This window comes from Neodiprion pinetum, chromosome 5 (assembly GCF_021155775.2).
Source record: "Neodiprion pinetum isolate iyNeoPine1 chromosome 5, iyNeoPine1.2, whole genome shotgun sequence".
Classification (NCBI taxonomy): domain Eukaryota; kingdom Metazoa; phylum Arthropoda; class Insecta; order Hymenoptera; family Diprionidae; genus Neodiprion; species Neodiprion pinetum.
This window is the reverse complement of record NC_060236.1, coordinates 5,006,536-5,032,969: the sequence shown is the minus strand read 5'-3', so window position 1 is coordinate 5,032,969 and position 26,434 is coordinate 5,006,536. Positions and strand designations below refer to the sequence as shown.

Genomic DNA, 26,434 nt, shown 5'->3' with positions numbered 1-26,434 from the left:
AATTTTTCGTTTAGTATTAAATAAAAATGTTATACACAAACGACATAAGAATACGGTTTAAATTATCAATTTCTCTAATATGCAAATTAACATCCTTACGTGTAGGATATAAATTTGTAAAAAAAAACACAAATCCCCAAATATTTCCTCATAACAATAATTCGCATACCGACGTACGCGTAATTATAACCAGGCCTTAAGATCGAGATTTGCAATTTGTTCCCTGCAACTTTTTTCCTGCCGCGGTTCGAAATATAAGGGGAAAGGAGAAACGGGCCGCCCCTTGTCACCCTCCCGTATTTTTAGGCCTCGGGAAAGATAATACGGAATTAGAACGCTCGGCCTTTGTAAGAAGCGCCATTAGTTATTCGGAAAGACCACGTTGTGATCCGCCGCACGGTGTCCCTGGGAGGCGTTATTGTTGCCAACGTCAAGAATAGACGGGCTTCGCGGTCTTCAGGATTCCCGGTTTATTTGAACGTTACAAACCTCCCCCCTCCTCCCTCCTGCCGCCACCGGCCGTCGCATTTACCGTCTCTCTCTTTCTCTCTCTTGACCCCAACGCCGCAATGACGTCACAAAGGGACATTGCAGAAACAACTATAGACATACATGTATACCATGTACCGGTCACCCTTGTGACCGTACAAGAGTTGGGTTTTACCCTATTTTATTTTTTTTCTAATTTTATTATTATTTATTCTGTTTTTTATTTTCACTCTCAGGCTATATTCACCCCGAATTGAACAGCCTCAAACTGCAGGTAAATCATCAAGGGTGATTGATATCTTTTGAGGCCCGTGCCGCCGGACTGCGGGATCAAAGCTCTGAAAAGGGGTGAAATTTACGTCGGCCTTACGGGGATTTTTTTAAAAAATTTTATTATACATACAATAACTGTAAGGCTTGATATTTTCTTACCGCAAACAGTTTTTAATTTGTACCGTTTCGTCGGCGTTTCAGATGAACATTTCTCATAACGACCCGTTATGAGTATGTTATCACGACGAATTGAATACCACAAATTGTGGTTTAGGCAAAGTGCTGATTGTCCGGTCTTCTACAAACTGTGGATTTGAAAGTATGTTTTAAGCCTGTGTACCGACACTCGAGTAAACGTTGCAGAGCTGCGGTTCAACGGTTGGTTATGAATTTGATAAGCTCCGTGGGTTTTTTTATTTTCCTTATTATTGTAGACGTTAATTTTTTTTTTTTTCTATTTCTCTCTTAGCCCGGTATTTTCCTCCCGTGACCATAATCGCGAGCTACGAGATGCGTAATATATAAAGGTGCAGGCGTTGCATTCGTGGACCATGGCCAGAAACAACAGATTCGATTAACTCTTCATGCGTCTATGCTTTAAGCTGCAATCCCCTGGCTCGACTTGATTCGCCATCTCTGGAATGCCTTACGGTCATAATCGTTTATAATCGATTTGACCAAAAAACAACGCCGCTGCGCTCGACGTACAACCAGAGACGCGATTCACTCGGTAGAGAAAATTTATAGACATGGATTTTGTCTTTTCTTACGTTAAAAAGAAATTGGACCCATCGATTGCCTGGGGAAAAGTTCTTTTTTTTTTGAAATATAAAAATTATGCGCCTTTGGCAAATCGTCAGAAGCTGCGTAAGTTAACATGTTGCACTTGGTGCTCGGCACACATGTTATAACATATCTGCGCCGTGTTTGTCTCTTGGTACTATCTTTTGGTTTTTCTCGTATCAATCAGGCCTGGGATTATATATTACAAAGTGTTCACGCGTCTGCAATAAGCTGTCTCTGTCTCTTTGCAAGTTTATACTTGTATACAGCGTATAAAAGTCGTTCAACAGAAATAAGCTTCCGTCTCTCATCCACCTCCGACTCTTGACAAAGATATGACGTAGTTTTTGTCCTCACATGTGAATAAATAACGAAAAAAAATCGTAAACGGTTTTGCTATTTTGCCTGACTAAAAATACGCGCATACTTCGTTCCATGGGTCCAAATTCTGCGGGCCAACTGGGCCAGTTAAATAATCATTTAAATAAAATGCGACAGTGTAGCTTTCGGCAGCTTGCACCGCGTCTCTCAACGTCCCAAATACAGTCTAGCTGGTGTATCTGCGTAACTTAGTCCATGTACATGTGTAGGTATAACCGACGATGGGAATTGGCATCGGGTCGAAATCATAAAGGTAGGCGTCTGTCAGCACGCTAAGCCCCGAAAGGCTGAATAGACATACCAGAACGAGTCTAGCGATTTTGCTGGCTCTAATTCTGTTCCACCTTGGACGGATGATGCGGGATGGGTAGAGTAGTTTAAGTAGTCGTCGTCGCCGCGAATCTACGTTATAAAATATATTACCTACGTCGGCGTTGTGACTGCAGGCATTAAAATCGTCGTCGCACGACAGCTGCGCGTGGAATAATTAAAACCGGACGAAGCACGTATCTTGCGTACAATAATTTTCCAAAAAATCATCTCAATGTAATTGTCTTCTTCCACTTTCAGCTTCGATAATTTGTATACCTATTCCGGTAAAAATTTCTATCACACTGAGAGGTTACCGCTCGGTCCTTAACTATTTTCATTTTTTACCACAATCGAAAAATATGGTTCTAGGTAGAAGATGAGAATTAGTTTTACAGCTGTTACCGGAAAGTCTGGTATCCGTTATTATTCTTTCTCATTACGATCACTGTTTCTAGATTTTCTTGCAACCGTTGCGAAAATTTAATGCTCGTGCAACGATAAATTGACGTTAAAGCCTTGTTCAACTAAAAAAGTAGCGTAAACCTCGGAAACTGATTTTGCGTTGCAATTACCAAAATGGTTAGGCGTACCTCGTTTTTCGTAATCCCAACGATATTGAAACAGTTTTTTTTTAACGATACCCGTTTTACTGAATTTTTCTAGTTACTGTAACAAATGAAACTTTTCTCAGTGTAACTACGAAGTTTCAGGGAAATTGGAACGTTTCGTATTATTTAGTAAAAATATTGTACGTATGCGCAGTTTTTTGGTAAAAGAATCGTCAACTTTTCTTTTAACTGTAATAGCTTAAAATTTTCATTAAAATCTACAAGTTTTTATGAAAATCTATGAATATTTAAAAATCGTTTTCGTACAAGATTGCACGACGATGTCCCAATTTTCACCGGGGAATTTGTTAATTATGAAAAATATTCCCGGAATAAATTAGCCGCGCTGCATCGCGATCTCGTATTAATATCCTGCAAGCTGCTTTTCGCGACCTTCCGCCTTCGCTGCGAATGCGAGCCGCATTTAAGTTAAGGTTTCTAGGTTTCGCGGACGTGAGCAAAGCTAGCTAGCTCGCTGGCTAGAGCTACGTCTAATCGGCCAATTACGCATTATAATTCCAAGGCATCCCGCACCTGCGTCCATTCTGTATTCTAATTAACGATGCGCGGTAAGCTTTGGCAGCTTCGGTATTATGTGACGGTGTTATCATCGCATTTTGCGATACTCTTGCAGTTTAGAACGGGCACACAGATGCAGAGGGATGGGAAATTGATCGTTTATCATATAGTGGCCTAATTTTTATTACCTAACGTCTATTCCCTCAACTTCCGGCCAGTTTTTTAAGGGCGAACTTTTCGATACACGCTAATGATAAAATGAAAATTGTCAAATTTTGAGGAGTTTTTGCTGGATCGTTTACGAGAAACACATCGATTGATTTTGCTTTCGAATCGAACCTTTGTCTTCGAAATTTTTACCGCATCGTGTCGTCGGAAAAAAACACGATCTGATGTTTTTTTAACGTAAAAAAATCTCTCATCTTTCGGAACGCGAAAATGTGAATCCTTAAGATTTGTTTAATACACGTTTTCTTTTTTTACATTCTCTAGACGAAAATATCATATGAAGGCCCTAAAAATAATCATATCTATTCCGATTTCAGAATCACGACTATTTTTTTTTTTGAACCTTCGCGTACACCAGATTAAAAATGTCTCAATAAAAGCATCGTCTTTAACAATTCAAAAATATTTGCCTTGAAATCGACATTTTATTTGAAAACGACAGATTTTTTTTTATACAAAGTAACATATTGGGTCACGTTTTTTTCGTCAGTAGGAAGTGCTAAAAATTCAACGACTAGGTACAATTAGTTTCAATCCGCAATCGTGATAAAATTTATTAACGTGGAAAATTTGAGAATTTTCATACACCAGAGTAAACTGTAAAGTGTACTGTATCGTATAAATTGCAACGAAATCGAAGTTTATACCCTGGAAAAGAATATTTTTTTCCCCAACATGTTCCAAGGTTACATTCAAGTATAAAAATATGCCTGTTAAAATTTCAGCTCGTAATATTAACGTTAACAGATTGCGCATCGCACTTTTCTATTTTCCGTAAGAATGACACGAGAAGAATGGTTTTTGCTCCTTTTAATTTTTATAACTAGTCAACGTCGTAATGAAAATTAACAGACACATTTTTGTAGAGAATTGAACGGCCTTCAAAAAATGTCTGTTCTAATTGTACGATAAATCTAAAATCTCTTAAACAACTTTGGAACGATTAGATTTATCATAAAATATTAACAGACCTTTTTTGAATAGCGTTCAACTCTCGACAAAAAAATATCGGCGAATTTTCCGCACGACGCATCATTGGCTGGTTATAAAAATCAGACGAAGCAAAAACCATTTTTCCAACGTCATTCCTAATGAAAAATAGAAAAGTGTCATTCGTAACTTCTTAATGTTAACATCAAGAGCTCGAATTTTAACAGGCGTATTTTAATACCTAAACGGAACTTTCGAACCTGTTTGAAAAAAGAAGAAAATTTAAAAAAAAAAAGGAAAAAATTATTCCGAAACACCCCGATGTATGAATATATATATATAGCAGGAGTATCGGGCACATATAGATAATAATGTGTAATAGACTAGGTACACGCGTGACGAGGCTATATGTAAGTAAATAAAAATAGAAATATCGTGCGTCAGTTTAAAGTTAACTAAAGAAAGATACAACGGTCGACGACCAGACGGCTATAGGGAGTTGCAGGCGATTCGGTATTGCCTGTCAGTTTCACGTCAAACCAACGGCGTCGTCTGTATCCAGATAGAGATAAATCGGGGATGACGGGGGTCCAGGGTTTTAGTTTTTTTAAATCTCCCGAGTAAGAGGAGACCTCGCATCATTACTCAACTAGACCGGTCGCGATCCGGAGGCATAAGAGACTCGTAAATTATATAACTGGTGTGTTTTAATAGGCGGTTCGCGGCTTCACGTGGATCGCTCGTGGCGGCTGTGGATCCACGTCGAACCTCGTCTCATTCTCGCTCCTGAGACGACTTATTACTAAAATAGAGACATTGTTCCGCCGATGGCGGTTTTAGATATTATCTTCATCCGCCATCGACTCGTCGGCATTTTCTTACCGCATCAATTACACAGGCCTACGATGGTTTCACCCTGACAATACCCGGTAGTAATTTCGCTACACCGAGAGAAATTTTTCTTAGTGTAGGTATATTAGATACGAATCAATGAAAAAAAAATATATTTAAATCACGTTAATTTATCACGTTAATTTTGTGAATTATTTCTTTTTCTGTTCTCTTAGTAGTAATAGAGTTAACTTCCAATTTATGAGTTAATTATATGCATCAATGGTGGTGTTAATATTTAAATATTCATCTACCCTCACTACTTGTTGTTTATGGTGATTTTAAACACATTTAGAGCTACGTAAGTACAAGAAAAAAAGATTGAATAGGAGTTTTGAAGAAAGTAGAAAATTGTATCGCAAGTCTTTTTCATTTATCTAGTCTCTCAAGTCTTGTTTAAAACTAATGCTGTTCATTTTATAAGTAAACATTTCGTTTTATATTCATTATATATTATTTTTTTATAAAAATTTTTGAAAAATCTGTACGTATGTATATCTTGCATAAAAATAAATCTCGATGTGCTCTAAAAACACTAGCGTTATATTTTAATTCAACATACCTGAATGCCTAAAAAAAAACCGTTGTCACTTTAAGCGATCATTTTTTTTAACAAAATCGCTCAGTTTCTGTAAACTTTATATCACAGGATTTGATCTCGATGTAATCACATCGCATAGTCTGCTACTCGTTATAGAAGAAATCGTTGAAATTATCTGTTTCGAAAAAACTTTCGAGAGTATGAAACTTCAAGCACATAATTATGACGGGAAATTCCGCATTTTCGCATTGTTTCGGAATAATGATAATTTTTCTTGTACCAAGAATCGAAGAGCCAAGAATTAATCGCTGGTTGAAATTTATTTAGCGTCGGTTGTTCGAACTTGAGGGAAAAAAAAATTTATACACAAGATTAGAATAAACGACGGACAGCTGCCGAGATTAGCAAAAAGTTAGACTCTTTTCGAACCGTCGAATGTCCAAATGTTTAGACTACTATCGCCATTGTATCCCACGGATAGTGAATTTCTGTCAACAGTTTATATATTTGTATAAATCGCGGTTCAAAGCACACCTGCGCGTCGGTTTCCTGCGCTTTTGTTGCGGTGATTGCCGTTGTTTGTAATTTAATTAACGCGGCGTTTCGAATTATCCTTCATCTCCGGTAAGCATTTATGATTACAATTATAGCATCGAGCGAGAGAAATTGTCAAGAAAAATAAACTTTCACACCCAGATGCTTCTTCGATCTCGCACGATGATCTTCGTTTCGATCAAAGCTCCGAGTCTGCAAGATTTCTTGACAAAGATTTACGACAAAAACAACCCCGACACTTTAAGCGTGTGACAAAAATTGTTATACCTTATTGTTTCTTTTTATTCTGCAGCAAGCTCGTTTGACAGATTATTTTTATTTTCGTCTACCGCGAACGGAATAAAAAAAAAAAAAAAAAAAAAAAAAAATAAAAAAATAAAAAAAAAAAATGAAAAAGGAATCCGTTTCAACAAAAAAAAAAAAATATATGCCGTTGCGGATTTACCGAGGTAAGTATTTTGTTATTTTCATCAAATATACCTTCATCTCGCCAAATATTCCGTGACCTTGAAAGTACAGAATCAAAAATCATTCGCGCAAAAAAAAAAAAAAAAAAAAAAATTTGGTTTCTTTTTTCAACTTTTCTTTTCCCGCCGCCCGCGAAATATATTTTTATGCAACAGATGATCTCTTCTCTTCGTTCGACATATTTATGTTATCTATCGAGTCGAATCCGTATCTCTCTCCGCGACGCTTTTGACTTTTTTCCTGCATCTCAGTCGCGATCCTGCGAATAAATTAGAAGCGATAAAAAAAATTCCCCTTTCCAACAGCTCGCAGCCACGAGATTTTCTACTGTCCTCGGCAGCTAGATTTATTGTTTCTCTAGCTCACCTGTACCTTGTCCGTTTTTTTTTTTTTTTGTTTTTTTATTTACATATATTCCCACACACATTCGAGCCGATGGCCTCAAACGCTCGAAATAATGTATGCGATTATTGAGGAGAAGTTCGGCTAGCAACGAAGAGACCGTTCGTCATGCGTCTGTGTATATATACCGAGGTACGGTTGAACACAAAGCGTAATCCAGACTTCGGACAGTGATTGTAACAAAAATTTACTACCCCGAGGTCCGAAAAAAAAAAACTTGTACATGTAAGATAACACTCTTCGATTTCAACGAGATGAAAAATCACGCCGATAATTAACTCGCAGGAATATTGACTTTGCGATAAAAGCACGTGATCCTTTCTCTCGGTAGGTTCCTTTTCTTTCATCTCCTTACTCTTGATCGTTTTCGTCTTGTCTCCATTTTTCGCGTCATTCTGTCTCTCCAGTACAATATTGTCCAATAGCGTCAAGGACACGGTAAATAACGTCTATCTATGCATCTCCGCATGTCTAACCATACCTTAATCTATCTACCTGTACATCAGTCCGACTACTCGTCTATCAATCTTCGATTCGGGTGAGGATTGCTGGTCAGTGAGTCCCAGGAGGGCGAATCCTTGAGGTGGTTGAGCTATTACGGCCGGTCAAACGCGCCTCTAGGCCAGGGGCTAGGCTAGTCTATTTCCGGTGTTCAGCTTATGGACAAAAATAGTCGACCGAGGGCCTTTAGGGGTCGACAAGCCGAGATGAGAGAGACGCTCGTCCGAGTCGCATGATAGGCGCGATGACACGGTGCGATATCCGCAGTAATTCCCATAATCCGCGGGCGTCGCGACGCCGCGAACGCCGGCATCGGGCTGCCTGCAGACCTCGGTTGATCCACGTGTGGCGGGTTGCCGGCGTCGCCGGAACCGGCGTAAGAGGAGGACCGGAACTCGCGTGAAAAGGTACGAAAATAAAATAAATAACGAAACGCCAAGCCCGGGAAGTCCCAAAGCTCCGGTCATTTCTGCTCATCGCCGGGCGGCGCCACCTGTCGTTTTCTAAGACGGCCACGCAGCTTCGTCGCCGACGGACACGCCTACACAAATTGCTTCGTTATTTTTGGTATTTTGGCCTTGAGCTGCGGCCAGATAAAACTTTTGAAATATCGTATCGGGTCTGCGCGCCGCGTTTCTCCTCTTACTTAGTCCCGGAGGCGAAGGTGGAGGCGGAGGTGGAGGTACTCGCTTCGTCCTCGAGGAGGCGCTGCCCTGCCAGCCGGGCCGCCAGGCGTCGCCGACCCGGCCGAATCCCCGCGTAACCGTGTCGCGACCCTGCTTCTAGGTTATTTTGGCCAACTTGTGTCTTTCCTACCCTGGCTAACGACGCCGGCTGCCCAGGTAGAGCTTCGTACCCGGCGCCCCTTAAGGGAGGCATTTCAGGTGCCCGGGACGCAGCCTTTGCCCCTGCAACGATGCAACTCCGAGTTGCGACGATACGTTGACTCACTCTCCTTCGCATCGACGCGTTTTAAGGATCGACCGATCGCGGACTCTACGAATAAAAATAAAAGGAACAGAAATGTCGGTTAGAGAAAACACCGTCGGCCATTTTTTCATCGCCGATGATGGCACGATGGAAACGAATCGGAGTAAATTCGAACCACGCGAACAACATTCCAACTATTATATATATATATATATACGTATTAAAAATTTCGGAAAAGGTCTTGGTAGTCACGATGATCGAAATTATCGAACGCCGCTGTTTTTCATCCAATCCTAATGTTTTCGATCACCCGAGATTTGTTTTGTTTTTTCCTCTATTTTTTTTTTTACTAATAGTCCTCTCTGTACTGGATAAAAATAGATTCACGCAAAAACAATGCAACAAATTTTCGTCAACAATGACATTTGCGTGTTATAACTATACTACAACATGAGGTTTAGTAAATGCGTGAAAAAATAAGCGGCAAGAGCATTAAAATCGAATGAAAAACGCCGGAGTTCAAATTCTTGACATCTTAACTTATATGATTTGAATTTGCATAGATTCATTTCTATCACGTAGCACGAATTTTGTCTAATTCGTAGAGATTTTTTTTTTTTACGATTTTCTTCTCACCGTCTAACTTTCGATTTTGATTTCTACGAAGACGTGAAATTACGAGATAATAGTCTGAACGCTGTGACCAAAGTCAATCAAGTTTACAACTTGGATTGAAATGAATTGTACAATAACTCTTTATACTCGGTAGAAGAAAGAAAGAATTCTCGAAGTCCACGAATTTCGACTAACAAGTCTGGGTAAATGTTATTCAGTTAACTGTATTGTTGTACCAGTTTTTTTTTTCTACAGCAAAGGACTTGCTTCAGTCTCAACTTTAACGATTTATATCTGATCATTGCGATTCGCGAACAACATGAGCTCTGATCTATAAAACTTGGACAAAACGTGTTACGAATTTGATATTAAAAGAATAAGGAATCGATTTTGTCATTTCAATTTTCAATTTAAATTTCGGATATGTCAATATGTAACACATTTTCTCAGTAAATTTTTACACACTCTCTCTCTCTCTCTCCCCCGCTTAGTTCAAGTCTCGCCTTTTAAACCCTGTACGACATCATTATTGTCGAATTGATTGATTTGATTCCGTTTCCGTATTATTAGATGGAAGTTTTTTTTTTCCTCTCTCTCTATTCTTTAAATAACTCTACATCGTACCAGGCCGCAGATTTACTGCGAAATCAAGAGAACGTAGACGATCGTCAATTAATCGATACGACGCGGCGTGGGCGTTCAATCTAAAAATTAAACATCGATCGCTCGAAAACATATTATACGTATATATAAATAAAATAGTTATCAGGTTTAAACTCAGCCCCCGTTCCGGTTCTTCGTTAATGCTCGGCTGCAGCGTTTTATTCACGACCGTGTATAATAACCGTTGCCAAAGATTGCAGTAAAACTGGGAAACCGAAAAATAAGAACAAGGTTTCCTAGTGCTAAACAGGAAGGTTGCTTCCACCGACCTGAGAAGACCGGTTCAATTCGTCCTTCGTTATTACGACGTTTCTATTTTATTTATTTTTCTTTATTCTCACCAACATTCATTCATATCATCGCTCAATTTTTTTCTCAATCGCGTGTTTGCCGGTTTCTTTTTCTGTTTTTTTTTTTCCCCCTCCATGTCGTCATTTTTCTCGGAAAATTACGCGAGTAACGTACGACCAGTAGGAAGTATGAAAATCTCTTTTTCGAAGAATCGCTAATCTCCCTGTTCGTTTCTTTGACCGTATCATTTTGTCTGTTTAAATATCATTTAAAACGGTGTTTCGCGAAATCGGGACAAAAAAAAAAAAAAAAAATTCCGTTTACTCGGATCGTTTTCTTTTTCCGACGGAAACGTGTATTAAACACCGTTGAAACTGCCGCGGGTCTTGAGTTTCAAGCGTGAGAAGTGAGAAAAAGGGAAAAAAAAAATAAATTTACAGTAAGTCGTAAGGCAAACAGAGTAAACGATATCTCCGACTTGTTCTTTTGAGGTAAAAAGAAAGAAAAAAATAAAAATAAATAAATGAAATAAAATAATTAAATAAAAAAAAAAAAATCAGGATAAAATCGCGTCAACGCAACGAGGCAATAATTGCGGTTAGAGGTGAAAAGTTTACGTATGGTATGTTGCATCAGTGTCAGGGTACGTATGTATGAAGAAAAATGGAATAACAAATAAAAAAATTAGAAAAAAAAATAAATAAATAAAAGATAAATAAATTCAACATCCCGCGCCAGAACTTGATTCGCGTGACGAGGCGGGTCTCGTTAAAAATAAAAATTTACCAATAGACCGAATATTATGCACGACGTTTTCGCAACAACGGAAATATACTGGCACAGTAGCAAATTCGCGTGTCCTCGAGGTGGCTGAGCTCACCTTCTAGCTCTCTATTTCCCTCTTTCTTTCACTCTTATTTTCCGATTCCTTTGCCAGTTTCTCAAGATTGTCTCTTTTCACGTGCGAAACACACACGCGTGAAGAATCCCTCCTCAACACGACAAGCCGCAAGAGCACTGTTGTTTCACGGTCACGATTTGTTTGGACGAAAATAAAATTAGAAGGGAAAAAAAAAAAAAAAATACAGGATCGCGGATACAACAAGTTTACGTGTATTATATTCTGTTTATTCGTCTTGTGATTCTCTCATCAAATTGTCAAACACGTCGAAGCTGCATAATTAAAACAATACTAAATACCGTAACTAATTTAATTCTCATCGCGATCGATAAAGAAAAAAAACCAAGTTACCGATAATCGTTAAATCGTATCGGACAAATCGGACGTCACTCTGTTTGTAAGCGTGCGTTTGATTTTTTTTTTTTTTTTTCTTTTGTTCCGCGACAAATCTCGACGAAATCAAATAAGTTTCAATATTTTCACTACACCGAACTCTTTTGCAGATTCCTATGCATCACCCATGCCAAGGCTCCGCCCGAGACGAGGATCCCTCCCCTGTAAGAAAATTGGCAAGATTTGAAAAATGGCGTGGGAAGAAAAATAGTCAAAATCCCTACGGTAATTGACGTGATACCAGCTTGTCTCTGCGGAGACGCGGTTCATCGGATAGATGGATGGATGGATCGTGGTTTATTTTGCGGTGAGCGCGGCGGTCCGGGGCGGATGGATGCCTCGCTAATAATACGAATTCGCGCACATACCCTACCTACCGGTATCGGATGGAGGAGGAGGAGGAGGACGAGGGGGGGGGGGGGGGGGGGGGGAGAGGGAGGAGGAACGGGGAAAACGTACGTTCAAGTTGTAATTTCCGATCTAATTAGAGATTTTACGAGTGTCGTAACGTGCCAGTTTTCGAGGGGCCATCAATTCATTTGACGAATCGCGCGAGACAGTCTTTTCTCGTTACCCGACGTCCAATTAAACTTGGCATTTTAAATAAACATTATACCGGCTTATATACAATATATATATATTATATATACGCGCTGATCCCTTATCGCTGCTTATTACAGCGAAAAAAAAAAAATAAATAGTTTACATTCAAAGTTCGTTGGGGTATTTTTTATATATATATATATACATATATATATATACTTCGAATCTGCGGGTGAAATCAATCGCGGGATTAGTATGAGAATTAAGGAAGGAAGGAAAGAAAGGATGAGAGAAAATTTTTCTTTCTCTGCTCTTGAAATATTTAAGACATTACATACCTACATATAATATTCTACGTGTTTGCAGTTGTGAAAATTTTCTTCGGTTCTTTTTTTTTTTTTTTTTTTTATTCAACGAAGGCTAAGAATATAATATAACGCGGCGGTTGCAGCGCAATTTGCGAAGAGTATTAAAATCAATGAAAAGAAGAAGGAAAAAAAATAAATAAAAAGAAATCAAAACTGCGTTACGCGATGTAATTTTTCTATTTTTTGAAACAATTTTTTTTTTTATTTTTTTTTATTGTTTTTTTGTTTTTGTTTTTTTGCGACTTTGCCGTTCACCGATTATCTCGGTCTTTTTCAGAGACGAAGAAAAATAAAAAAAAATAAATAAATAAATAAAAATTTACCCACCATAAGAGAATCTGCAGAGCCGGAGAATGTCGGAACAGACTGTAGGGCGCCACTTGAATGTCTCTGCTACTCCGGAAACGCGTTAATATATCTCGAGCGCTGTAAAGACAAACACGATCATCGTCATCTGTACAACGATCGACATGCTATTAAGTATTATACGATACACGCAGTTTGAAAAATTTACAAATGAGAGATGAAAATTTTAAGCATCGATAGATATCTGAATTTATTTTCTACAGTTTTACGCACTGATTCAGGTATTCGAAAAAGAAGGATAACGACGAGAAATCGGAAAAAGCGTCAAATTCAATTTTAACACGTTGGGTATTGATAAAAACGAAGCTCATGAAATATAATGTCGTAATTATTCAGCAGAATGCAGGCGAACGAAAAATCTTTGAAATTCAATCAAAGCATGTGAAAAATTTATACAATTTTCGATGCAAGCCCGCATGTGTTTTCAATTTTTAAATTACTTGTCGATCGGGAACCGAAAAAATTGTGCGTGAAAGTGGGATAAGAAAAAAAAAAGAAAAAAAAGCAAAAGAAGAAAATTAAGAATACGGTGAAGAAAGGATGACGGAAACAAAAAAAAAAAGAAATGCAAATCTATTAAAATTCTAAAGGCAGGAATTACAACGGAGAGCTACGATGTCACATTGTAGAATATACATAAATATTATAATTTCGGCGTAAATTTTTGTTTTATCGCCAAAATGCAGACATGCGCATATTATACATATATATTATATAGGTAGGTACGTATAACGTAAAATTGGGTGTCGAGGAGGCGGATTTATAACGTATGATCTGTAATTGTATAACGCGATTCAAAAATCAAACGAACAAGTACAGAGAGATAAATGAGGATGAAAGTAAACGGAAAATCTAGAGAGAAAAACGAAAAATGAGGAAAATTGGTTAGAAATTGAAGAAAGTAGCAACGAGAGAAAAAAAATAAAAAACATTTCGTAAAAACAGAAAAAGCATAGCGGTATATAATAAATTCATTCGCTTAATAGGTATTTACGCGAATTCGTCGACTATGTATGTACACATGCATATACGTTTATTATATACCCGCGACGACGTGTGAAACGACTGTAAAATCGACCGCAGGATCGAAGTTATATATATATATATGTATGTATATAACGAAAAGTAGGCACATACGGTTAAAGTTAAGAAGTTAATAATACAGTGAAATTGATATAATTTACTTCTGTTTAATACAAGAGACTGTAAAGAGCGAAACGGAAAGACGCTGTAGATCGTACGTATACAAGAATTAGAGGAAGATGAGAAGAAGCCGCGTTGGCATAAAACTACGTATACTTCGGTTCTAAATTCCAAACGTTATTTGCAAGCTCTAACCGTGCGGTTTCGCAGATATCTTTCTCTCTATTTCTCTCCCTCTCTCTCTCTCTCTCTCTCTCTCTCTCTCTCTCTCTCTCTCTCTCTCTCTCTCTCTCTCTCTCTCTCTCTCTCTCTCTCTCTCTCTCTGTGAGTACATACGGACACGCGTCTATATACGCGCGAATGTATCATATACTCGTCAGAGTTTACGAGTTCCAGATAATATCCAGAAGTTCTGCTGCAACACGATGTGTGATTCAAGTCGCCGAACGAACGAACGTCATCGCCTGCGTGAGCTTGCGGCGTCATAGCTTCTAGCTTGCAAGCTCCGCCTTGGAAGGATCAACAGCACTTACACGCAAAAGCGCAAACATTTTCTCCTTCACCCCCCCCCACAAACTTGAAACGCGCGCGGTGTCCGTTTTTCCCGCGTGACTATCTTTAAACCGCCACCCCCGCCGCCCCCTCTCCAACCCCGCCGATGATGTTCGTCACCAACTGAGATCGTGACAACCGAACGAAACTCGCTGGTCGCGTGTGCGCTGTTTGTGGCTAATTTGTTTGCATTAGAATTTATACCGCCTCGCGTTGAAACCTGAGTTTTAACGCATTTACAACAGTTATTAAAATTCTCGAATTTTCAAAAATTTACACCCACCTCCCCCCCCCCAACCCCTCCGCGCCATTTTCTGCAACAAAAAAAAAAAAAAAAAAATTTACACACACCCCGTGGTTCCGAAAACTTTTACACGATAAGTCGTTCGTACGATATGGAAGAATTTACGCTTTGAACAAATTTTCCCAAATTTTTAATTAATTAACTTTGTCTTCTGTGCAGAATCGGTAAACTTGTACGTAAATGGGAAAAAAAAAAAAAAAAAAAAAAAAAAAAATAGAAAAATGATAAAGATTTTTTCTCGAAACGATTATTAACAATCGAGCGATTTCTATACGACACAGCGTACTGGTGTAATGATAAAAAATTGCACATAGGTGTATGTGTATAAGAATTTGATTCCGAATTGCACTGTATTTATATAATAAGCGGGGCGTGTTATTTGCGAATGATCGCGAAACGTGCCGAGAACGTGATCATCGTCCAACGCAAAGAGCTTATAATTCTGGATCTTGGTTTTCACTCGAAAACACTGTTCTGTCTCTTGCGTACGAGAATAAATAAATGTAAAAAAAAAAGACAAGAAAAAAAATACAAGTGAATAAAAAATGAAAAAAAAAAAAAAAAAAAAAATAATGAAACAAAAATAAGCGCAAACAGTAGAGAAACGAAGAATTGAAAGAAAAGAAAAAAAAAAAGAAAAAACGATAAAAATACAAGGAACACAAGGATTTTGAGTTATTGTACGATGACTAGAAAATTTTTATAACCGCGAAAACTATCCGCCACAACAACTTCTTTGCTCGGCCTTTATCAAGGCCGCTATTTATTTTAGGTTGAAGGTGCAGCGTGTCATCGACTCAATTTAAGATAAACAAGAATAAGAAAACAGACAAATATATATTTCTATATATTATTTCTATAATTTACTATTTATATTTTTCAAAATCAAGTTCAAATAAAAGTAAAACAAAAATTAATGAAAAACCTGTTACAACTGTAGGCGACGAGAATTGCTCTCGTAAAATTTGGAAATATTATAATTTGAATATCCACTTATCTTATTGTTAGTTTAAATATTATATAAAAATTCGTTGAAACGCTGCATATGAAACAAAAACTTGGTAAATTTCATTGGGTAGTTTTAATAGCGGAAGAGTTTCTTGATATTTTATAGTTTCATTAAAATTATTTTTCAATTTCAAGCGAAAATATTCGTTTATATTTCAAAAAAAAAAAAAAAAAAAAAGCGCAACCATTCGCGAGGAAAAATAATCGGTTTAATCTAAAATCGATCAATTCTTAAATCGCGCGATTGGCTGGTGTGGGGGAGGGTTTCGATCGCGCTGTGGCGACGTCCAAGAAGTACCAGAATTAGGAGGTAAAGCTCTGGGGCACTAAAATTCTCCTGGGTGAGTCAAGGCCCGTTTGGATACCGTCGTTGCCGTTGCAGTCAGGGAAGATCGAGCCTCGGCCGTTCACCCGAGGCACGTATTTTTGGCTTGTTTAACGGTGCCCGTGTGTGATAAGGAAGCCTGCAGCACGATTATAGAATAAAGCGATCGTAGAAAAACATGCAATCGGTGTTGTATACATGCAACTGTAATGGCTACCAAGAACAGGAAGGATTATTCAACGAACGTCAGAAGCACAAAACGACGACGACGACGAAGACGACGAAGAAGAAGAAGAAGAAGAAGAAGAGGATGAAAATAAATCATGTAATGATAAGTGAATCGTGAAAAATTTTGCATAAATATAAAAATTTTTTGTTCGAAAACAATGTAAATATTCTATGCGATATGAATAAATTTTTTTCCCTTCTTCCACCTAAAAAACAGGTTCTCTGTACGCGGTGAAAAGAAAAAGAACAAGAAACAATTTCTCGCCGAAGAATATCTGTTTAATCCAATTTTAAAAGCACCTCCTAGAAATTACAAGTTTTTTTTTTTTTTTTTTAATTTGTACTAATCAGAATCGAGTCTTTTGTAAAAATTTGTACCTCAAACGGGTCGAAAAGTTACAAGTCTTGGCTTGAGAGACAATTTTATGTAAAAATTCATCGTCAAATGTATTTGGTGACTATTTAGGCGTAGATATTTTATATCTCGTTTTCCGTAACTCGAAAACTGTGAATTTGGAAGAAAGTTCCTACGCGACGATTACTTCTTTGCTGTGTAGAACAAGTTTTTCACGTGCGAAAAAAAGAAGAAAGAGAAACAAAAATTTTGCCACATTGCATATTATGCAAATGTTTATTTCAACCAGTTTCAGAGAATGAAATGAACTTGTTATTCTTTTCTCGATTTTTATCCTGATTTCTTTTAGTTTTTCTTTCTTTCTTCCATTCCCCCAATATTTCACAGTGTCCGCGATGGTCGTCGAGAGGACCTTCTCTGCGTGCTCGTCCACGAGTCTATGAGTCTATGAGTCTATATTATACAGCTGTTGCCTGCCGGCCTGAGACTCCGGGGTGAAGTGGCGTATGTATACGGCTATACCGATGTTCCAGCTATTATTAGAGCTCACTTAAGAGAGGAGAGGAGCAATATTCCCAGCAATACGCTCAGAATGTCGTTCTCGTTGTCATTGGTTCCCGGCTCTTTCTATTATACATGCTTTAGAGTCGGTTCGAGCACCGCGCAGGTTTGGCATATAGCGCTATTATATCACAATCGCGGTTGTATATCCTCCGCGCTATTATATCACTACAGTCGTTGCGCGAAATCGAGGTTACGGTTGTAAAACGGTGAAGAAAACAAAAAGACGAGAAGAAGAAACTATTAAAAAACAACACATTTTTATTCAAATTCTCTTACGTTATTTGATTTCTTTTTCTCAGATATTAAAATTCTTCTCGCAAGCGGATTTGTTACCGTTAGTATCAAATTTACCGCCTCAAATCAGCGAAACTTTTTTCCACGGTCGAGAGAAAAAAGAAAGAGAAAGATCTACCAAAAGTGTACTTTTTCTTTGTTTCATTAATCAATTACGCTAAACGAATTCTTATATACATAGGTCCTGTGGGATTTTCAACGAATCTTCATCAAGTTTTATTTATCAACTTTTCCGTCCCTCTGTTTCGAGAGAAAAGAGACAACAATCGAGAATTTATTACGCATATAAATAAGCTGGATTTCTTTACCAGGTCTCCACGTTTTGTTGGGATTCGTTTTTTTTTTTTCTTGTTTCAAATTTTGCAACAGGCAAAATTATTTCGAATCACAAGTCGAGTCGCGAAACTTGCGGAGCCTCCGCGATTACCTGTTATTGAAAAATTTCAACCCTCTGCCAAGTTTTGAAAAACTGCCGCTAGTCTCCGAAGCGGTTACGGCTAACTATTTATACATTATAGTATGTATATTATATATTGTTGACGTCACGGAGAAAGATTAATACGGTACATCGATTCTACACCATTGTGTGAAATATATGTATATATATATATTTTCTTCGCCTTGTTATGTGCTTACGAAACTAAATATCTTTTCGCAAGAATTTGCCGTATTAAAAATTTGCGAATCTATACGCGAATCACGAACTGACAGGTGTACGATATGCGCGTACATATATAAACATAAATTATGTAAACTACGTTATACGAATGTCTATAGAGACGAGTTTAAAAATTGTTGAAAGCCATTGTTATTATGTCTACACTCGAACGAACACAATCCCGATATCGATGCTTATTTTTTGTACGGAATAAAAATTTTCACAACCAATTACCAAATTCGAAAACACTTGCGGAGTGCTTTATTTCTCTCCCGATGGTAAAAAAAAAAAAAAAAAAAAAAAAAAAACAAATGCAGCGATATTTTTCAACGCGTTTCTTGGCCGGTATCGCGCTATTTTCGCAGCTGGAGGATTATTAGCGACATCTCTTACCAACAAAAGGAACTCGTACAAGCAGTTGCTACATACTCGATGAAAAAAAAACGGATATAAGGAAAAAAGTAAACGTTTTACCAGAAATAATAATTTCTAATTCGCATGATGGAAAACTGATATGTTTTTTTTTCTTTTTGTTACGACCAAATTAAAAATCCCCTGACAATTCCGGGCCATTCTGAATACGTCTAGTTCGTGTGATTATAAGGTACGTAAGCCGCGCTTACTCGTCAAAATCGTAATTCGTTCCGACGAATGATTATCGGTGAAATAACTGCCGATGATTAAAGATCGTTCCCTGCGACGAATGCTTTGGGAATGAATTAATTCGTCCCACGTTACTATATATATATTATACCGGATCAGCGAAAGGGTTGTCGTTTAATTATAGGGAACGAGCGGTTTGCTCTGAGCTTTCTAAATGTAAATTACTGGTTGATCCAGGTGGGTACAGGTGGACGACAGAAGCACGAGCAGCAACATCGAGGTCAGCTAGGTAAACCAATTATTATTTTGAGCTACCGCGGTTTGATCGTCGCTTCGGCAAAGAGAATACGAACAATTACGCAGGATTCGGATGCGCAGATGCATCACGGGCATCGCTTATCGTGCCGGGAGCACGAAACGCGTCGAGTTACGTCCTCGAGAAATTGGCAATTGCGGAATAAACCGCGCGTAAGCGATTTCTCATCCAGTCATCGCATCATGCCAAGTACCGTTTTCGTTTTAAATCCTGCCCATTTTTACACGCTGATATTTAATTTCCCACCGCGTGTATCGAGCGTTTTTTTTTTTCTAACAATACGAAATATACCATTTTTCTATACCATTGTTGGAAAAAAAAAAAAAAAGGAAGAACGAAAGAATCGTTTCAAATTGTAATTAAATTTTTCCTCGAGATTATTATCAAGTCTACGGGCAAAATGAAGAAAGAAAATTATACAAATTTCAACTAAAACTAAAAGATTTTTGCTGCTCAATTCATGTACTTTTCCACGATTAATAAGAGTTAAAAATTTTCGAATACCGAGTTACGTGGCATATTTTAGGAGATTTTAGGTACGTGTAATATGTATGGGAGAACCATAATACCTGACGTATCAACAGTAGCTGGATCTCGCAACTTATTTCATCACTAGCGAATTATTATTTTAACTTTTAACAAAATTTTTTTTTAAACCGTCTACCTTATTTTCATCCCCCCCTTCTCTTTTCTTTTCTTTTTTTAGTTTTAAATATATTTGTTATTTTCTTCATTTTCTCTTGCTTCTTCGTCGGTATTTTTTATTTTCTCTCTCTCTCTCTCGCTCTCTGTCTTCTTTTTCTTCTTCTTCTTCAATTTATTTTTGCAAAATTCTTGCGAACAGTAACGCTAATGTTAATTCATAAATACGACAGTTAGTAGGTACATTCCTGCTGTCCTTGGATAGCATCCAAAATGGTTTTCTTTACCTTGCTTTATACCGGCGAGGTTGCGAGAAGCGGACTAAAATATACCATCCGCGTATATTTCTCGTATATAGGTATACGTATAATTTATAATTGTATTAATTACACAACGAATTGGGGATTCGAGAATGTCAGACGTGGGGTTTTCGCCGCTTGTACTATAAAAATTAATCACGCAAAAGATCCTTCAAAGTCAAAACTGAAAATAAAACTGATATAAAAACGTACAATCCGAGAGTATCAGAATTATTATTTGCAAATGAATCGACATTTCTGTTCTTCCAATTTCTATCTTACGAATATTACTCCAAAATTCAAGAGTACATTTTACACGCACTTCGTGCATATTCGTGTTATTATACACCGTTAGCGATGCAGGAGACGGATGTACTTTGCAAAATGTATTGTCTTAACCCAAATAAGTTGATGGCAAAGGCGTGTGCAGGAAGATCTTAGCGTGTCTGCTGTCACTCTGACAGTGAAGTAAAGCTGGAGTAGGCGATGTTTGTTCATCGTGACAAGCTTGTAATAACTTTTTCAACTCGAGGAAATAAGAGTTTTCAACAAGTGCGCGGATATACCTAAACACGTAAGAGATCGCGAAAGCTCACACCGAGAGAAATTTTTAGTTCCGGTCACCGCTCAGTCCTTGACTATTTTCATTTTTTACCACAATCGAAAAATATAGTTCCAGGTAGAAAATGAACATTAGTTTTCTACCCGTTACCGGAAAGTCTAGTATCCGTTACTATTCTTTCGCATTACGATCACTGTTTCTATATTTTCTTGCAACTGTTGCGAAAATTTAATACTCGTGCAACGATAAATTGACGTTAAAGCCTTGTTTAGCTAAAAAAGTAGAGTAAACCTCGGAAACTGATTTTGCGTTGCAATTACCAAAAAAGTATCGACGATAGCGCAAAATGGTTACGCGTACCTCGTTTTTCGTAAATCCAACAATATTCAAACAGTTTTTTTAACCATACCTGTTTTACTGAATTTTTCTAGTTACTCGATGAAATTTTTCTCAGTGCAAATCGGGAATAAAATTACCTACGACTCATTATCAAAGACTTAGGAAATGACGTTTTGCCACGAAATGTATGCAACGTTGGGAAGCTTTTATTATAAAAAGCTCCAGAAGTCGTGAAACGTGAAAATATAAATTTGGATCTAAAAAAACACATGGTATTGCTTCGTGTCACGTAAATGATTAGAAATTGAACAAATACCATTTCCGAAAGTTAGCTTAACTGTATTTACGAAGCATAGCTGAAGTTTCAAAAGAATTTATAAAAAAAAAAAGTACATTTTTCTCTATACTCCGTCACGATTCTTTGACTCTTCCCGATTTGTCGCCACTCCGAAAATGGAGGAACGAAGAGAGAATGGGAATATTTTTGTGCGAGAATGGCCGGGACCGGAGAAGAATAATTCGAATCGCAAATTTAAACCCGCGTTGATTTGCAACGTGTCAAAGAAGATTCGCCGGGGATTTGCCAAGACCTTAAGTACGACATAGCTGAGTCGGTAATTTGCTGGGCAAATGGGATCGGCTATAAATCAGGCATTGGTACATTTTCGAGACCTCCTAGAGATTTTCGGGCTGCAGGAGCCAACGTCACTTATCAAGAGCTACTCAAGACTACTAGTCAGGAGACGCGCGCAATGCAGCCGGATTTCTGGCAGCAGGGCCATATAAAGCCTGCGGTCAAATGTGATAGCTGTGCTAGGTATACGTATAATATACCAAAGTGATTTAACGCTTAAAATCTATATTTAAATTTCAATACTACAGTCTATCCATCGATACGATTGACGAATCTGTGCAATGATCACGTCGAGTTTCTTGTTTTCTTCACTTTCTGTATCTATAATGGCAATAATCATTTTGGATTTTGTCAATTTTTAGGAAATTACATTTTCGAGTTGTATATGAACCAACTAAAGCTTTTCACCGACAGCGAACAGATTTAATTCAGTAAATGAAGACGAGTGAATCGTTAAATTTTGACAATTTTCTGATGATTAAAAAAGCTGTATTGACATGAAATTTCGTTGCTTCTGGTACCTAATTTTTCCGAGAGGCAAATTTTAGTTAATTAGATTCTGCTGACGACTGTTAAAAATTACAAGTCCTTTTTTTTTTTGCGTATCATGAACATACAGTATAGAATCAAACCGATAGCTCAGAATTGTTCATAGAATTAAGATCAAATCGTTTTTCAGCGTTATAAACCTAAGCGTTGTCTCACATTTCTTTTATTGCATATTTTATTCTCTGAGCGAAGACTAGAGTCGAAGGATGATTCATTTATTTGCTGATCGAGAAAATAGCTATCACGAAATATTGAAAACTTTGAATTCTATTTCTATTTCTTACTTGATAGTTTTCACTTAAAAATCCGCTTTTTTCATAACAGCGTGTGCCTTGTGAATCGTATGTCGAACTGGAAAGTCTTCGATACAGATAACGCGGTTTGAAGTTTCATATTACGCGTATATTTATCGGCTTCGTAACAGACGCGAACACAAATGTAAAATACACATTACGGCGTAGCGAGCACGGGGAAGAATGCTCATGGGGCGATATTACCGCTTTGAAGATCCGATAATTCTGAGTGCTCTTATCTAGTCTGGTTAAAACTAGACGTGCAGCCCGTATAAAAAGCCTGATTTACGACCACTCGTTACTTAGGATCGCGAATCAGGAGAAACGGAAACGGAAGCTGACTAATTGCGGAGGTATTTCGGCCTGAAGCATTCACGGCGATGTAAAAAGGCGATACGTATTGTGAAAATTAGATTGTTTCGCAGGTGAAAAAAATGGCCCGGAGTTTATTCAACTGTACTGCAGATCGCAAACTTTAATTTATACCAACGATTGTCTCCGAATAAGAAACAAAAACCCTAAATTAGCTTGCGGAATTTCATGAGATATGGATCATTACTCACATTCCATGATTTCCAACAGCGACGAGAGCTTGATGACGCTTCAGCATTTTCACGTCCACTGCTCCATACGGTGAGAACATCTCAGCGATCTGCGCATTTCATTCGAACAGACGGTGAGAAAATATATAGAGCAAGGATTTTTTCGTCTACGCAACTACGTGCTACAAGAGTTTGGATTCAATACCACATATCCAAAAAATGCAGAGTAAAACTGACGTAGAGTCGCCTAATTATGACCATCTTTTTCAGTTGAAGAATATTGAGTTCGCAATCTAACTGAGAGATCCAAGAATCTTTCACGAACCGGTTTTCGCGGATATCTGCCGATTAATCGTAATTTTCAATTCCAATGTTGTAGAAATCATCTTACCTGAGAAACATTCATCTTGTTTGCTCCGAGACTTTTGACGTGAAGCCATTGTGGCCTCGCACAGACAGGATCGGGACCAGCCAAGTTCTGAAATAGGTATAGCAATAATTTAAGTACTGGTTTATCGTTGGATCTATTTTATTTTATTTTTCTTCGAATTTGTTCGGAACGAGGCGTAACAAATAAAAAAGAGTGCGGCTTACTAAGTGGCTTATGCTGGCACGTATCAAGTTTATACAGTTTGCATGCTCTTTCGGACCTGAGAGTATTTCAGCATTGGTTAGAGGCCTCAATTCGGTATCGCTGTAATGACAAAAAGATCGACAATACGGAATGAAGGTGTAAATTAAGAAATTCGACTCACAAAACGAACCGGAATGTTTCAGGCTTACCCTCCGTAGTGTAAGACTGCAAAAACGTGAGCCAACTTTATGAAACAGTAGCCTGCGCAGTACGAGTCCCAGCCAGCTTCATGAAACCTGTCTGTTTCTGAAAATAAATCGATTGGAAGATATTAGGAAAAAATTGACAGTGTCAACATTTGATAGCAGAACGTATTTGAATTACCTGATGATTTTTCATCGCCCAGTGAGATTTGAGGCGAGTTGAGAGCCAAAATTTGGCCCTTGTTTACTTTGAAGTAATTGTACAAAGTTGCCAGACCGTTGGATTCCCACAATTCTGTAAATACATCGAAATGTTTATAGTATAGAAATAAGGATGTGGGTAAAAGCAAAGGAAAGTTGAAGAGTTACTTTTTTTCTGTACTAGTCGGTGCAGCTCAAAGCTGAGATGTTTTGTGTCATAAATCGTGGGAAATAACCTGTGGATATTGTTCTTGAAGATGCTATATTTGTCTGAAAATTAAAGCGAGAAGGTAGAGTTTGCTTAAGATTGAAAATGGATTCAAAGTTAGGACAATACGACACATTTAGACAGCAGAAAATTCACCTGGTAGAGGTTTGTAAAACTGTTGATGCATGAACATAAGATCGAGGAGTAGGTTGTGTCCGACGATTGGTTTTTTCAAACTGACCATGAGTTTAAACAGGTCCGAGAATCCTAGGTAAAAGTCGACCAATTTTTTCTCTAGTTTATTCTCCTCTTTTTCTTCGAGTATTTTGCGCAGTTCTTTGTCAACTCTTTGTAAGATGATCTGAAAGCGGTGAAAACAGAGAAAAAAAGAAAAAGGAAGGCAGAAAGCAAAGCAGATGAGAGATGCCAAGTCTTTTTAGTTCTCATAAAAATAAACAAGGATCAAAAAGAGTTGAGAAAGCACTCGAACCTTTCCGTTTCGTGGTTCCGTCCAAATCTGCGAGTACCTGGTCCTCAGCTCTTTCTGCATCAAATATTCTAGCATGGGGGATGCGGCGTCGAGGCTCATTGATTCCCCGACATTAGAAGTCTTCAGCCATTCCGCAACACGGCTGTAACTTTCCTTGAGTTTGTCTTCTTCCGTATAAGATACAGATCGTTCGATGTTCCGCAGGAGGACGTTGTCAGCGACCCTGCGACGCAGATCCTGCTCTTCTTCCTCGTTGAGGTAGGAAATCCCATCGTAGACGAGCTGCGGATAGGAGAGCATGAGAAATTATTGAAATAAGATGAAGAGAAAAGGGTAAAAGTGAAAGAAAAAAATACCTTGTTGAAATCAAATTTGTGCGAGCACAAAAATTCAACCGCTGAGGCGCGCCACTCAAATACGGTATCTCTACCCGGCGCTACTTTTGGAAATAGATGAAAATTGAAGACCTCGGCTTTATACTTGTTCGCATTTCGGTCGCAGTTGTAAGTTGTCAGGCCAACCTGAATCGCGACGCATCGCTTAATACTGCTTTTAAGTATCTGATATCGGTCTTCGACAGTATCGAAAAGGCTGCGACAAAAACATTTTCTGGATCAATTTCTTTCACAGGTATTTGCTGTGCAATTGAATGAATGAATGAATAAATGAATGAATGAACGACGAAAACTAGGCGGATTTGTGTACCGCGAATAACACCAATGGCTTTGTTCATTTTCACCAGTTAAAATAGCGATGAAATATCGTCGAAACTAACCTCACTTTCGTCTCTTCGAACGTATTTATACCGCTGAACTCACAGTCGAACGATACGAACTTCGCTCTAGTCAGAGATTCGCGTATCTTCGGGCTCAATTCTCCGAAATTACTCGCGGTCACATTATACATTACGTACTTTATTTAGGATTAACTATTAGCACTACCTGCTGTTGACAATCAACACGTGTGCGTACCGACTTGTTTCTTCGGTGATTTGCATCGAGCATCGCTGTGTTGCTGAATGGTGTAAGCACGGTCTACGTTCATCAGGGGCTAAACACACTTTTGAGGCTTGCGCCTGTCGTCTGGCAACATAACGAATCTTCTTCAGGGGTGTAAGGAAAATGCATGATCTTAGGCGCCGAATGGATTTTTTTTCCTTTCGTAAATCATTCGGTTTAGATAATCAGTGGATGCCAATTCTAAATTGATTTTAGAACTTTTGACGGAGAAGCTTGGTGGGTTGATTCATGGTTGACTTCTAGAAAAGTCATTGACAACTGGCAATTTAATTGATTAACACAAGCTGATGATAATATAAGAATATACATATTCTTGTCCTTTCACGGAGATCTCGATTTATGGACATTAAATTTAAATATAATTTTGGTAAATTCAATTCCACATTTGCTCGTAATTTGTGTTTGTTTTTTTCTTTTGTAATTAAATTCGAGCGATAACAATATATATATATATATATATATATATATATATATATATATTTTTTTTCTCATCAAAGACTAGAATATCACTAACGTTATATCATAATCCTGAAGAATCATCCAATTATTTTTGTAACTATATCATTTTTTTACATCCT

The 26,434-nt window shown here is 37.9% G+C and overlaps 1 protein-coding gene across 1 annotated transcript; it reads right to left on the bottom strand.

Moving 5' to 3' along the window:
- Window positions 1-11,689: 11,689 nt before the first annotated feature.
- LOC124220316 (pre-piRNA 3'-exonuclease trimmer) lies at window positions 11,690-26,431 on the bottom strand. The gene is made up of 13 exons (XM_046629013.2): window positions 26,371-26,431; window positions 25,613-26,095; window positions 25,194-25,428; window positions 24,838-25,119; window positions 24,504-24,708; window positions 24,308-24,409; window positions 24,120-24,233; window positions 23,945-24,041; window positions 23,756-23,855; window positions 23,553-23,639; window positions 23,183-23,271; window positions 12,913-13,011; window positions 11,690-11,836 (listed from the first exon to the last, which is right to left on the bottom strand). The coding sequence occupies exons 2-13, from the start codon at window positions 25,741-25,743 to the stop codon at window positions 11,764-11,766; spliced, it is 1,614 nt and encodes a 537-aa protein (XP_046484969.1). The 5' UTR covers window positions 25,744-26,095; window positions 26,371-26,431; the 3' UTR covers window positions 11,690-11,763.
- Between the last annotated feature and the right edge of the window lie 3 nt (window positions 26,432-26,434).